This window comes from Suricata suricatta, chromosome 11 (assembly GCF_006229205.1).
Source record: "Suricata suricatta isolate VVHF042 chromosome 11, meerkat_22Aug2017_6uvM2_HiC, whole genome shotgun sequence".
Lineage (NCBI taxonomy): Eukaryota > Metazoa > Chordata > Mammalia > Carnivora > Herpestidae > Suricata > Suricata suricatta.
This window is the reverse complement of record NC_043710.1, coordinates 95,947,861-95,961,337: the sequence shown is the minus strand read 5'-3', so window position 1 is coordinate 95,961,337 and position 13,477 is coordinate 95,947,861. Positions and strand designations below refer to the sequence as shown.

Below are 13,477 nucleotides of genomic sequence, written 5' to 3'. Positions count from 1 at the left end.
CAGTAATTTACGAGTTATCCTTAGAACATTTGGTCCCGTGTCTCTTAGCCACAGGCATGATGGGTCCAGCACAGCTCTCCATTCTACGTGAAAAACACTGCAGTCAGAACATAAAATAAAACCAAGACTTTGTTCAAAATTAATAGCACCTTAGGTTGTTTTGAAGAAAAATAAGGAAATTCCGAAAACTACAAGCTTTGTCAGGGTCACCTAGACTTTTCTGTTCCATTTCACTTAGAGTTTGTAAAGAAGAAAAAAATCAATGATCCTATCTTGTCTTTGACATCAGAAATCAGGTCTCTGGTTTTGAAAACCACGGTACACAGCTACTCTGCTTAGCTCTTGTCCACCAGAGGTCACCAGAGGTCACCAGAGGTCACCAGAAAGAGGCTACTTAAGTTCTGTGCTTAACCAGCACTGAAATGTTCCACCACTACATCAGTAAACAAGCACATATCAGCAGTGAAGCACATTTTATGAGCTGAGGGGAACAGAAAATCCCTAAGTGGAATAGAAATGATAATGGAACAGGACAGGTGTGGGCTTCTCATGCCTCAGGATAGAGAGAGCGCCCTGGGAGGCGCCAAGGTGCCACACCCTTTCTAATAACGAAACAGTGAGAAGGAAAATGCTCCATACCTGATGCCATTGAGATGCTCTAAGAAAGAATCCTTGTATCTGGGCTGCTCAATTTAATTTTTCTGAGCAGAACAGAAGGTGAGTTGATTTCTCTTTTCTTTGCTGTTTTGTTTTTTTTTTAAATGAAGCTTTTGTTCACCAGGCTTGTTTCTCATTTTCATGGTTGGAATACAATTAAATCCTATTGACAGATGGACTTCAGCCATGCTAATTACCACGGCAATCAATTAACTCAGCTGCTGTTTAGAATAGAGAAAGCTACATAAACAACAATCTGGAAATTCTGTCTTTTATGAGACCACTGTAGAGACATCACCCATCATGCATACATTTCATGAAATATCCAGCTGACCATGTTACAGGGGCACAGGGGCTTTTGTGTTTATTGGAGATATTTTCGCTCTATCTTTGTCCTGTCAGGAAACAAGCGTACGTCCTGCTGCAAGGATGGGTGGACCCAAAGTGTCAGCTTAAAGAAAGGGACTTGCCACAGAAGTAGCTTTTGAGGCGGCATGGCCGGTGGCTAGAGGCATCAGCTCCTTCGTGTCTGGGAGGGCTGTGTGCTCTGACTTCCTGCCCTACAATGCGAAGTCTCCTGTGTCAGGGCTGAATGTGTGTAGATAATGTAACAACTGGTTACTTTCAGAAAGTTTTGCATCAACTTAGAAACGTGTGCAGTGCCGGCAACACCTTGAAATTTCAGGATGACATCCACCGGTTCTACGCCTTTATACAAATATATACTAAAAGCACCCACCTCACAAGGACTTCTGGATATTCCTGAATTAGCCTCCACCCATTTCCTAATGAAACATCTGCACAGGCTGGAGAGTAACCTAAGCTAAGGCTGACGGGCAATGTCATGCCAAAGACTTGAAGGAATCTTTCCTAACTACAAAGCAGACAAAGGTGAACTGAGAAAAACACCAAGGATTTCAACCAAGGCACCACGTAGGCTCCTCCTCATGGAGCTCGGACTGCCCCCTCCTCTGTGGGGCTCTGGACCAGAAGGAAACAAAGGTGTCTCGTCTGTGCGGATGCTGAGGATGCAGAGACTGCTGCGCCTTCTGTGCACCAGTCCTATCACCCACTGCATCCATTTGGTTACAGCATCTACAAGGACAACGGCCAACAGAAAGATGTGTGTTCGCGTGAGGAGCAAGGAGTCACGTGAGCGGTGTGATGGGTCAAGGAAAAAACTGTCCCTTCAGACCCAGGCAGGAGAAACTTCACCATGACCAAATCCTTCTTCTGGGCCCAACACAGTAGAACTTTCTGCAGCGAGCCTTTGGCACAGTCCTACCTGCACCCTGCACAACAAGCCCAACAAGGAACCTTTCTCCCTGCTAAGCAACTCGCCTATGTGAGTCTTATCTCTCCTAGTAGGTGTCTTGTCCTTTGAGAGAGGAAAGTGACTCCTGCTCGTCCATCTGTCTTGGAAGCCGCCAGCCTAGTGACTTGCTGATATAACGTGGCCATGAGATCGTTACCGTGAGAAATGATTAACATGTTTCTGAGCTCATCTCCAAATGGCGCATAAACTTAACTCATATGTAAATAGTAAACAAGTCTATAATTTTCCAAATACACATATTTGTGGGCAATTCATGGGACCCATTCAAGACACTGCCAAAGATTTCCCACCGGAATGACTCTACAGGAAGAATGAAGAGGAAGAGCAGAGGAGCCACAAGTAAATTAGAACTGAATTAAAAACAAAAAACAAAACCCAAAAAACAAATACAAGTGTTGGTTTCAGACCTCAGCAGCCTGCTCCTAGGAGCATCACAAAGACCCTGGATGCTGGGTGGACTCCTGTCCAACCTGTGGTCTGTGGCGGTGCTCCCACTCACCCTGCACTTCTGCCTCCATAGTCTGATTGAGGCCCTTCCTTAGGAATGTGGAAGGGCTCACAGCTGAGTAAGAGATCTCACGTTAAAAAAAACACAAAAAAACAAAAAACTAATGTGGAAAACATCTCACATAGTAGTTTTAATGGAATAAAGATACAATGTTTTTAAAAGTTTAAAACAATGTTAACTCGTGGCTGTCCTCTAGCTGACAGTTCTGTCAAATGTACACCATTGTTCTTGGAGCTTAAGGATTACGCTCAGAAACATACTGTCTTTTCTATCAAACACCACAGAAAAGACAGACACCTAGAAAATGCTTACAAAAGAACATTTTGTTGATTGAATATTAACACCATGTGAGCAAAAATTACCTTCTCATTTCCAGGATAACACGTAACCACCTAAAGGTGACGAGGAACTAATGACGATACTGGTGTTGATATTCCAACAAAGAAAATTTATGTTACTTACTAAGGTGTATGCGGACTTATGAATAGGTCATGTCTGTATTTCCAAACTATAGTGTTTTTGAAATGTGTTGATTACAAGTTTGCTAAAAAAAAAAAAGGAGTACACATTAAAAAAAGTTTGAATGATTTTCCTCAATCATAGCACTAGTCAAAACATCTTAAGGCTCTATTACTGTTACTATTTTGTGTAACTTGGTTAATCTCCCTAGAGCAAACATTTAAAAATGGAAACATTCTTTTCCTATGGTACATTGCAAGTTAAGAAACAAGTATCAACCCATGAAATCATAAGTTGTTTTCATCCTGTTTTTATTACCTTGAATTTATTTAATCTGTGTTTCACAAATTATAAGTAATCTTCAGACTTTCAGTAATAAGGTATGGATGCTAGAGATCTGAGTAATTTTTATATGATTAAGACACTGGAAGGACTCAGAAGGCATAAAATTGTAGCAGCAAACTTTCTTAAAAATAAGTAAATACACAAGTACATTTAGATTTGGAAAGTATATATTCTGAAGAAGCCCAAAGCTATCAGGAGGTTGTATTTTTTTCAACCTCTGAACCAGCTTTGAAAATTCTGCATCTTTCCCAAGTTGCTTTGAGAATTTCACATAACAATTGCCCTGTCTTAACAAATACTTTATTACTTTTTTTAATGTTTATTTATTTTGAGAGAGAGAGACAGGGACAGAGCATGAGCTGGGAAGGGGCAGAGAGAGAGAGGGAGACACAGAATCCAAAGTAAGCTCCAGGCTTCAGCACAGAGCCCAATGCGGGGCTCGAATCCACAAACTATAAGATCATGACCCGGCCCAAAGTCAGACTCTTACTTAACTGACTGAGCCACCCAGGTGTCCCCAAGCACTTTACTTTTAAAGCGATACCAGGCACATATTTCAAGAATGGAATCCCAAACAGCAAGCTGTATATTTGCTTTATGTGGTTTAATTATTATATATGCTATATAGCTACTCCTTTTTCACAGAAAAGACATTTGTTCTGTAAAGAGCAAGGCATGGGACTTTAAACATCAACTGATTGTACTAAGTGAAACCATAATTATCTGGATTTTTTTTTGCTGCATTAAGATTTCATAACGAGGCAAACTATAAAGGGCCCTGTTGTGGATTTATTCCAAAAACTAACTTTGGGGCTATTTAGCAGGCTGGCCTGAACTCAGTATCATTCTTTCTATTTTCAGGGTATTCAGACTGTACAATGAGAACTGATTTTCTGAGTGATCGTCCTGAGACCTGGCAGGGAGGGTTCAATTATGTTCCCATATTGTCCTTACCAAGGAAAAGAAGCGAAAGAATATACTTCACAGGAACTCCTCGGAAGTTACAATAACCTCCAGTTACCTGGATCGCGCACCTAGAGAATTCAGGGCGCCTTTCGTTTCTCAACAGCCGTGCAACAAGTATTGATGCTGTGGGATCATTTTTATATTTAGGAGTATTTATATAGACTCCCCAAAATCCCTGTGTTTATTATACAATCAGAGGAAGTTTTTCACTACAATCTGGAGATGAGACAATTACACATACAGTCTCTGAATCACCCATGGTGCTGAGTGAAATGAAAGAACCAGACCACATATATGTAGCCCCAGAAGGCTGTGTTGAGCGTGTCAGATTCCAGGCTGCCGGGCAACAGAGATGAGGTCTGCAGGGGTGGCTGGACTGGAGGCCCCTAAGCCCCAGCTAATCCTGACATCCTGGGTGACACTCTAGGGAAGGATGACACTGGATTGGCCAGCCCTTGAGGCTTTCTGCTTTCCACAGTGTGTTCTCAGAAAAGGCTAAAACAGGGCCGCCTGGGTGGCTCAGTCAGGTAAGTGTCCGACTTCGGCTCAGGTCATGATCTCGCAGTTTGTGGGTTCGAGCCCCATGTTGGGCTCTGTGCTGACAGCTCAGAGCCTGGAGCCTGTTTTCGAATTCTGTGTCTCCCTCTCTTGCTGCCCCTCTCCAACTTGTTCCCTGTCTTTCTCTCTCTCTCTATCTCTTTCTCTCTCTCAAAAATAAACATTTAAAAAACAAGGCTAAAACAGTACAAAGCGTATCAATGCAAAATGCCACCAAAAGTAAAGAGCTACAGCAAGCTAATAAAAAAACATACTGTATACAGTTTAATTATGTTCAGTAACAAAGCAGTGGTAACACGAACAAAGAGATGTTAGCTTCTTTGGATGTGAACCTCCCATTCTTGCTGTGCCAAAGAAGCAAAAGCTTATTCTACAAAAATAATTTCGTCCACTGTTTATAAAACACAAAACCCTAGCGTTACCTGCCTAACAACGAACTGTCCAAAGAGGCCAGGTGGGATGGGCAGTCTGCACCATGCTGGCTCTGGGGGAGCCGTCTGCACGTGCCGGGTCTCACCCTGTACCTGTTCTCACGGTCAGCACAACCAAGGCTGCTCTCCGACGGACGTACCAGGACATCAACAACTACAGAAGGGATTTGGGAACTTAATCTTTTGAGTCAAAAGGCCATCCACCTCTACAAGCGTAGGAAAGAGTTCCAATTAATTCATGCTTTTCTACAGGAAAATTACAACTCAAGATTTCCCCCAAAGAACGTTATAAAATCCTCCTTATTTTGAAGAGCGGCTCCCTCTCATGTGAAAGGTGTGAAGGCAGGCCCTGCACTCGCACCTCCGGTTCTCCACCGCATCCACCCCCGCGGCCGGCCTTCTGCCACCTTTCCCGAAGCCTTCCGGGCCCAACCCCCTCTCCACACTCCGCATTTGTCCTCCACATATTACTCATTCCTCCCACGTTGGGCAGACTTCTCTGGTGTTTTTGCTATGCCCTGGTTTTGTGTGGACATGTGTGTGCGTGTGCACCTTCACCCTCTTTTAAAAGACTGTGGGCTCCTTCACAAACACGGCCAGCACTTAACATGATGCACGTACGAACCCCTGGGACATAGCACATGCTTCCCACACCCTGGGCATTTAGTCAGCATTCCCATCTGAACGAAGAGGAGTATGGAAATATGATGCCCATCAGGGTCAACGGGTGAGATGCAATCCTTCATCTGACACAAGCACGTGAGAAACAGAAGCCAAAGCACAACATTTCTTCAGGCTGATGCAATCTCTAAGAAATGGAGGGGGGGTCCTCCGACCAAGTGTGCAATAAAGAGGCGGGGTTTTCCTTCCCACATCTGATGGGGAGACACGTCCTGTCCATTCCAGCCCGGGAACACTCTTGTTCCCCACTGCGCCGGCTGGAGCCTTCCTCGGATTTCCATCTCCCACCAACAGTCCCCTGTGTGTACCAACGAGAAGCCTCCAGCTGGCCCTCTCCCCACCTGTCCTCCCGGGGCGTCGGAAGCCTCTTCCTTAAATCAATTAAATGAGAAAAAAAAAAAAAAAAGAAAACCACACAAATACCTGCTTCAAATCTTTCCCATTTCCCTTCCTGTTTCTTGTCTTTTTCTCTTCCTTCTGTCCTTTAAATACTTTTGGAGGGAGGACTCCTCCTTATTGATAATACTGCCATTCCTTGGACTCACGTATGACCCCAGTCACCCTCCTTCCCGCCTCACATCCTGCCACTCAAAACCATGTACAAATTTCTCCTATGGCGTCGGATGTCTCACTTCCCTGGACAGAGAGCAGGCCTCGGCATGAATTCTGGCTCCTCTAATTCTTTTCATCCGGAGTGACTCTCACCATTTTTCCCACGGAAAATGCACATCCGTCAGCACCTGCCCGGTCTCCTCTTGAGCCTCTGCAGAAGCCTTGCTCTGGTTCTGTGATCTTCCTGTTCACCATCGATCCCCCCCTTCCGAGAACAGGAGGGCATCGAGCTAGGCACTGAGTCCCACCCCCGAGCTCAGCACCCCGTCTGAACCCTGTCTTTCGCCCCAGGCACCGAGTCTGCCCCCAATTCAGACATCGAGTCTGCCCTCCCGTCTTTTGCCCCAGGCACCAAGTCCTCCCCCCTGAGCTCTGGCACCAAGTCTCACCCCCATCTTCCGCCCCAGGCACAAAGGGTGACGCTCAGTGCAGGAGACCCCACGCCCTGCTTGGTGGGGTGAGGAACAGTGCACAGAATACAGCTCTCAGAGGATCCGGGTGAAACATTTCCCTGCTGTCCAGGAAGGGCCCTTCCAGACGACGGATCAGCAGGGCTGGCCTGGGAACATCACAGCCAGGAGAGGAGTGACTGGTTTCCATGGGAGCCAGCGTTCTGAGTTCCAAGTGGCACCTTACAAACAGGGCCCGGAACGCATGTGCGCCCTCAAGGTTCCGTGGGGCCGAGCAGCAGGCTCCGAGGCTGGACAGCGGCTGGGCCTCCCCTTCAAGTGAATGAGCGAGAACCGGGGCGCTGGCGGAGGACCCCCGTGAGCCCACCACCCAGCCGATGCCCTCTGCCTGCCTGGCCCGCCCGGGGGCCCATGTCATGCTGGTCACCGTGTACTGTGTGCGGAGGGACCTGTCCGAGGTGACCTTCTCCCTCCAGGTCAGCCCTGACTTCGAGCTGCATGACTTTCGGGTGCTGTGTGAGCTGGAGTCGGGGGTCCCCGCCGATGAGATCCAGATCATCCACATGGAGCAGGTCCTGACCAATGACCGTGGCTCGCTGGGCTCCTACGGCCTCCGTGACGGCGACGTGGTGGTGCTGCTGCAGAAGGAGAGCGCGGGGCCCTGGGTTCCAGGCCGCACGGCCAGCCTGACGCACATGGAGCTGGCCGGGCTGGCAGAGCCGGGCACATCGGGTGGCCGCCAGCAGCACGCCACACAGAAGCACCTGCAGCGCTGGGCACACACCCGCGGCCTGAGCTCCAGCGAGAAGAGGGTGCCCTCGCAGGGCCTGGACAGCCCCACGCTGATCCGGAGCATGCTGCTGTCCAACCGCCACGACCTGTCGCTGCTGAAGGAGCACAACCCCCGCCTGGCGGAGGCCTTGCTCAGCGGGGACCTCGAGATGTTTTCGAGCGTCCTGATGGAGCAGCAGAGGGAGAGGGCCCTGCGGGACCAGGAGAGGCTTCGTCTCTCCTCCGCTGATCCATTTGATTTGGAAGCTCAGGCCAAAATCGAAGAGGAGATCCGGCAGCAGAACGTCGAGGAGAACATGAACATCGCGATGGAGGAGGCCCCGGAGAGTTTCGGGGAAGTGGCCATGCTCTACATCAACTGCAAAGTCAACGGGCACCCTCTGAAGGCCTTTGTGGACTCAGGGGCCCAGATGACCATCATGAGCCAGGCGTGTGCCGAGAGATGCAACATCATCCGGCTGATGGACCGGCGCTGGGCTGGCATCGCCAAGGGGGTGGGCACGCAGAGGATCATCGGCCGGGTCCATCTGGCACAGATCCAGATCGAAGGGGATTTCCTGCAGTGCTCGTTCTCTATTCTCGAGAACCAGCCCATGGACATGCTCCTTGGGCTGGACATGCTCAGGAGACACCAGTGTTCCATCGACTTGAAGAAAAACGTGCTGGTGATCGGCACCACGGGCACGCAGACTCCCTTCCTTCCCGAGGGGGAGTTACCCCTGTGTGCCAAGCTGGTCAGTGGTGCTGGGCAAGAAGAGTCTTCAGACAAGGAAGTAGCAGAAACTATTAAGCGCTCGGTCAAGGATTTAGGACGGAAAAAGCGTTGAAATGGATTATAAATAGGCCACCACCTAGAGGGAACCTCAGGTCCCGGGAAATTCTAAAATATGAGCTCACTGGCAATGTAATCATTAAAAACATCAGTAACAATCAAACCTGGCTTTGGTACTTCTCTTCTGAGATCCGTCACTGTGTAAGTCATGATTGCTTGGTCTCTGCCCTCATCCATTCCCTTATCCCAACATCACTGAACCTGAGTCCAGGAAGGCTCTGGGGGCTCCATGTGATTTCCGGATAATCCATGAAAGAAAACCAATCTCCTCCTTTAGAGACACTACCCTATCAGACCACAGGGTGGCTCGTCCAAACCTGATGCTGTTCTCCTCATTCCCTAGAGTCATTGCTACAGACTCCATAGAACATCTATAACAAAACAATTTCAAATCAGCACTAATAATCATTTATATTAAGAGAAAAAGGTCTATTTTCCCAGACGTTTTCTTTGGGAAAGATCTTAGAAATGGTGAGTCAGTTACACTCTTGAGTTGATTAATACTTACAAAGGTCTGTTTTGGACACTAGAATGGCCAATTTCCTCCTATTTTACATCTTCCCTTCCAGTGGACTCCCCTGGAATCATGCTCACTGCAATCTGCCCCTAAAGGCTGTTTTGCCACATTTGAGGAAATGGAATTTTCTCCTAGGAAGTCTAAAGTAGTGCCCCCTTTCCCCTGCATATAAAAAACCCTGGTCACAAAATGAAGGACAGAAAATAGATTTTTAAAATTTAATTATATGGTGCATCTTGGAAGGCCAGTGGTCATGTTGTGGGGCCAGAGGGGAGTGGGAGCAGGCAATGGGTCACATCCCTTAACACTCATTTCAACTACATCATCTCAAAACAAACAAACTAACAAAACCTCTGCTTTAGGGACACTTGGGTGGCTCAGTCGGTTGAGCGTCTAACTTAGGTTCAGGTCATGATCTTGCGGTTCCTGAGTCTGTGTCCCCACACTGGGCTGGCTGCCGTGAGCCTGTCAGCACAGAGCCCACTTCGGGTCCTCTGCCCCAATCTCTGTGCCTCTTCCCCACTTGCACTCTCCCAAAAATAAATATAGGTGTTAAAAAAAACCAGTGGATTCAAAGTCAAGAAATACCTGTTCTGAGAAACTAATGGAGGACCATGGGGAGGGGAAGAGGGAAAGAAAGCTGGGGAGAGAGAGGGACACAAAACCTGAGAGACTACTGAATACTGAAAACGAACCAAACGCTGAAGGGGGCAGGGGAGGGGAAAAGGGGTGGTGGTAATGGAGGAGGGCACTTGTGGGGAAGAGCACTGGGTGTTGTATGGAAACCAATTTGACAATATATTTTAAAAAATAATAAAATAAAATAAAATGTGAAAAAAATTCATATCAGAAAAAAAAAAGAAATACCTGTTCTGATTCTAGCTCAATGTTAGGCAAATCGGTTCACATCTGACACAACTCAGACTTCTCATCAATAAATTAGTTTGGAGGAGAGAGCCACTTTCAGGTACCCAGACTACATTATGATCAGGGCATTCTTTAAATTAAGTTAAAATTTCCCAACAAAGTCAAAAGTCACTGAAAGCATTCCCTGAAGGGCACAGGAAAAACAAACGCTCCCTATCATCACCATATGCCTCTCCTGGTCTGCTGCTTGGGGACACTAGCCATCTTATTCTGAAGAGTCACCTCTTCCGTCCAGACACCTGGTCACCACCTGTTGTTTTCTTAGTGGATGTTCCCGTGCTCAGGTGTGCCCCAACCTTGTCTGCGTTTGCACCAATGCCAGCACCCACTGAACTGCTAAAAATGAGCAATGGACAGACCTCTCTTCTCCTTTTGCTCCTAAGTACTCAGCAAACGTAACTAACAAAATGAAGAAATTCAGAGTAAAGTCAGGGATAATAATCAATTAAATGCCTGTGATGAAAACTGACTCAATAAATACAAGGACTCCTTCACTGATAAAAATATACATGTTCCAGGGTGCCCAGGTGGCTCAGTCAGTCAAGCGTCCAACTTTAGCTCAGGTCATGATCTCGTGGTTCGCAAATTCGAGCCCTGCGTTGGGTTTGCTGCTGTCAGTGAGGAACCTCCTTGGCATGCTCTGGCCCCTCCCACCGGGCCCCGCCCCCCCCCTCTGTCTCTCACACACACACACACACACACACACACACACTCTGTCTCTCTCTCTCTCTCTCTCTCTCTCTCTCAAAAATAAATAAACATTAAAAAATAGGCACGTTCCTCAGCAGTTTCAACAGGGCTCTGTTTTCAGGTGCATGTTTCACGAGTGCATGTATGTGAAAATGCTCGACATCAAAGTTTGGTATATGGCCTATCGGGATGTCTTGCCCATAAAAGCCAACGTAAAAAACACAGATTTTTAAGCTAGAAGATAGTCCGCACAATACAAATTCTGAACATACCCACCCTCCCTTATCGGAGGAACATCCCTTCTTAAGTAGCTACAAGGAATCTGGACCAGTCTCAAGAATAATACTGTTTCTGGTTTTGAGCTAACTCTACTATTCCATTACTTCGAATAAATATGGCTTCATGCTTCCTTCTTCCAAGAACATATTTAATGAATGTAATTTCTCTAGCATGAAATAAGCCTTTGAATATATAAAGTCAATGTCATTTAAGTATTCACCAAATTCTTAACTATTTCTCACAGCAGAAGTTTGGAGCCATCTAAAAATTTCTGTCATGTTCCTTCAAACATATTCCAGCTTCTAAAAATATTACTTGAGTAAATGGGTTGATAAATTAAAAATACTTTTATTAAACTAAAAAGTAATGATCTCAAAGAAAAATCAACAGAGTGAATTAATTAAGCAATGTCCTTTCTGATTAATTTTTAATATCACTGTCTTTCAAATCAGGAAGTATTTTAAAAATTAGTTTCTGTATTGAAATCTTGACTCAGTCCTATTACACTTGAATACATCATTATCAATTAAATTTTAAATGAATTAGTTTTAGTAAAAGGTTATATCTTTTGAAAGTCTATCATGTAAATTATATGCTACACAATGTGCCTTCAGGTATTACTGCCATTAATCCTCAGAATAAATCCTCAAAATAGTCACCATTCACCACATTTTACAGATGTGTCATTCCAGGCTCAGAATGATGAAACATTCAGATATCCAAAGCTTAGTGTTTTTTAAACTTTTTCTTGACAACAATCTACATTTTTGTTTTTAATGTTTGTTTATTTTTAAGAGAAAGACAGAGGGAGACACAGAATCCAAAGCAGGCTCCAGGCTCTAAACTGTCAGCACAAAGCCTGATGCGGGGCTTGAACTCACAAACTGTGAGATCATGACCTGAGACGAAGTCGGACACTTAACTGGCTGAGCCACCAAGGCACCTCAACAATCTATATTTTAGATTATGATTCAGTTTCACATCACACACACACACGCATGTTCACACACATAAGTCTATTTTTCTGAAACAAAAAAAAATCTTGAAATAATATGAAATGTTTTATCCTTCCCCAGGCTATTACTTTAAAAACCTATATTTTATTATTTAAGAAAATGCACTGGACATGTCCCACTAATTATATCTCTCCAAGGTATCCTGATCCACAATGTGAAAAAAACGGACCTATCAGCCTGCTGAGTTCATTCAGGTTTTTCTGATTTCAAATGTCAAGTTCTTTCCCCTAGTCAACCTTCCTGGTATGACACAGTTGAGTCCTAGCCACCAGTAAAAATTGTTACAAAATGTCACCAACTCCGATTCTTGTTACTTTATGTAAGTAAGCCTTGTAGGGAAGATGGAGAGTTTCATCTTGAATTTTCAAACAATGGGTGATCAGGGCCCCTTCGTGGTTTAAAGGAATGCTTTTCCAATGTGGATAAATGACCCCACTGCTCTGTAAGCAAAACCAAAGCAAAATCCATGGAAACACCTAAACACCACCAGCAAAAATGACAATAGAGGAGCAGCAAGTGGAACATATACAACAATTATTTACTGAACACCCTCGAAATAAGCACTGAGCCACGTTGTTATAGATGTGGACATGCACAAGTTACAGTTCCAGACCTCAAGGTGAGCATGGCCCTGGAGAACCAGAAGAAAGACTTAATTAACTCAGGACAAAAAGGTGGTGTGTGTAAATAATAATACATCAGTGGAAGTGAAGGAATGAATCTTATTTGAGGGTTATTTTTAAAATAAAAAACAAGCCACTAAGTGCAATTCAGTATGTCTAAAATGACCTCACTGATGCCGGACCACAAAGTCCTCCCCCCTCCTAAAGTTCAAGTTACTAACATACAACTTGTGTGCTATCTCCTGGTGGGATTTATCGACTATTGGGAATTTACTACCTGGAAAAGGAGGAACAAATCTTTTCTTTCTTCCTATTAGAAATCAGGATAAAGCACGACACATGAGGAAGCTAACCTAACCCGGTTTAAGATAACAAGCCATTTAAAAAGTCCATTAATCCTTTGGTTTCACCTAATGTCCATTTAAATGCCCGTCTTACCTAAAAGGAAGTCACTGTTGTCGATAACCATGCATTTCGAGATGGCAGTAATGCACTCTGCTGCAGTCAGACCGGAAGACTGATGACGGGATTTGGAGCGCATACTGCTTCAACTTCTTTCCTAAAACACCAGGTCATAAAATTTCTCTTGTTCCTAAGGGAAAGCCCACTCCTCCCAAAAGAAAGAGAAATGGGTGTCTGAATGTACGAATTCCACTTCACTGCAGGCATTAAATGGTGTCCTTTTTTTAAAATGTTTATTTTTGAGAGTCAGAGAGAGATTGTATGTGAGTGGGAAAGGGGCGGGGGGGGGGGGAGGGCAGGGGACAGAGGACCCGAGGCAGGCTCCGTGCTGTCCGTGCAGAGCCCAATGCGGAGCTGGGGCTCCCGAACCATGAGA

The 13,477-nt window shown here is 45.4% G+C and overlaps 2 protein-coding genes across 3 annotated transcripts in view; one reads left to right on the top strand and one right to left on the bottom strand.

Moving 5' to 3' along the window:
• The window catches only part of PDGFD (platelet derived growth factor D), a 212,223-nt gene that overhangs the window by 92,847 nt on the left and 105,899 nt on the right, over positions 1–13,477 (bottom strand). The window lies entirely within an intron of this gene.
• Positions 7,218–8,690, top strand: DDI1 (DNA damage inducible 1 homolog 1). The gene has a single exon (XM_029956959.1). The coding sequence runs from the start codon at positions 7,341–7,343 to the stop codon at positions 8,580–8,582; it is 1,242 nt and encodes a 413-aa protein (XP_029812819.1). The 5' UTR covers positions 7,218–7,340; the 3' UTR covers positions 8,583–8,690.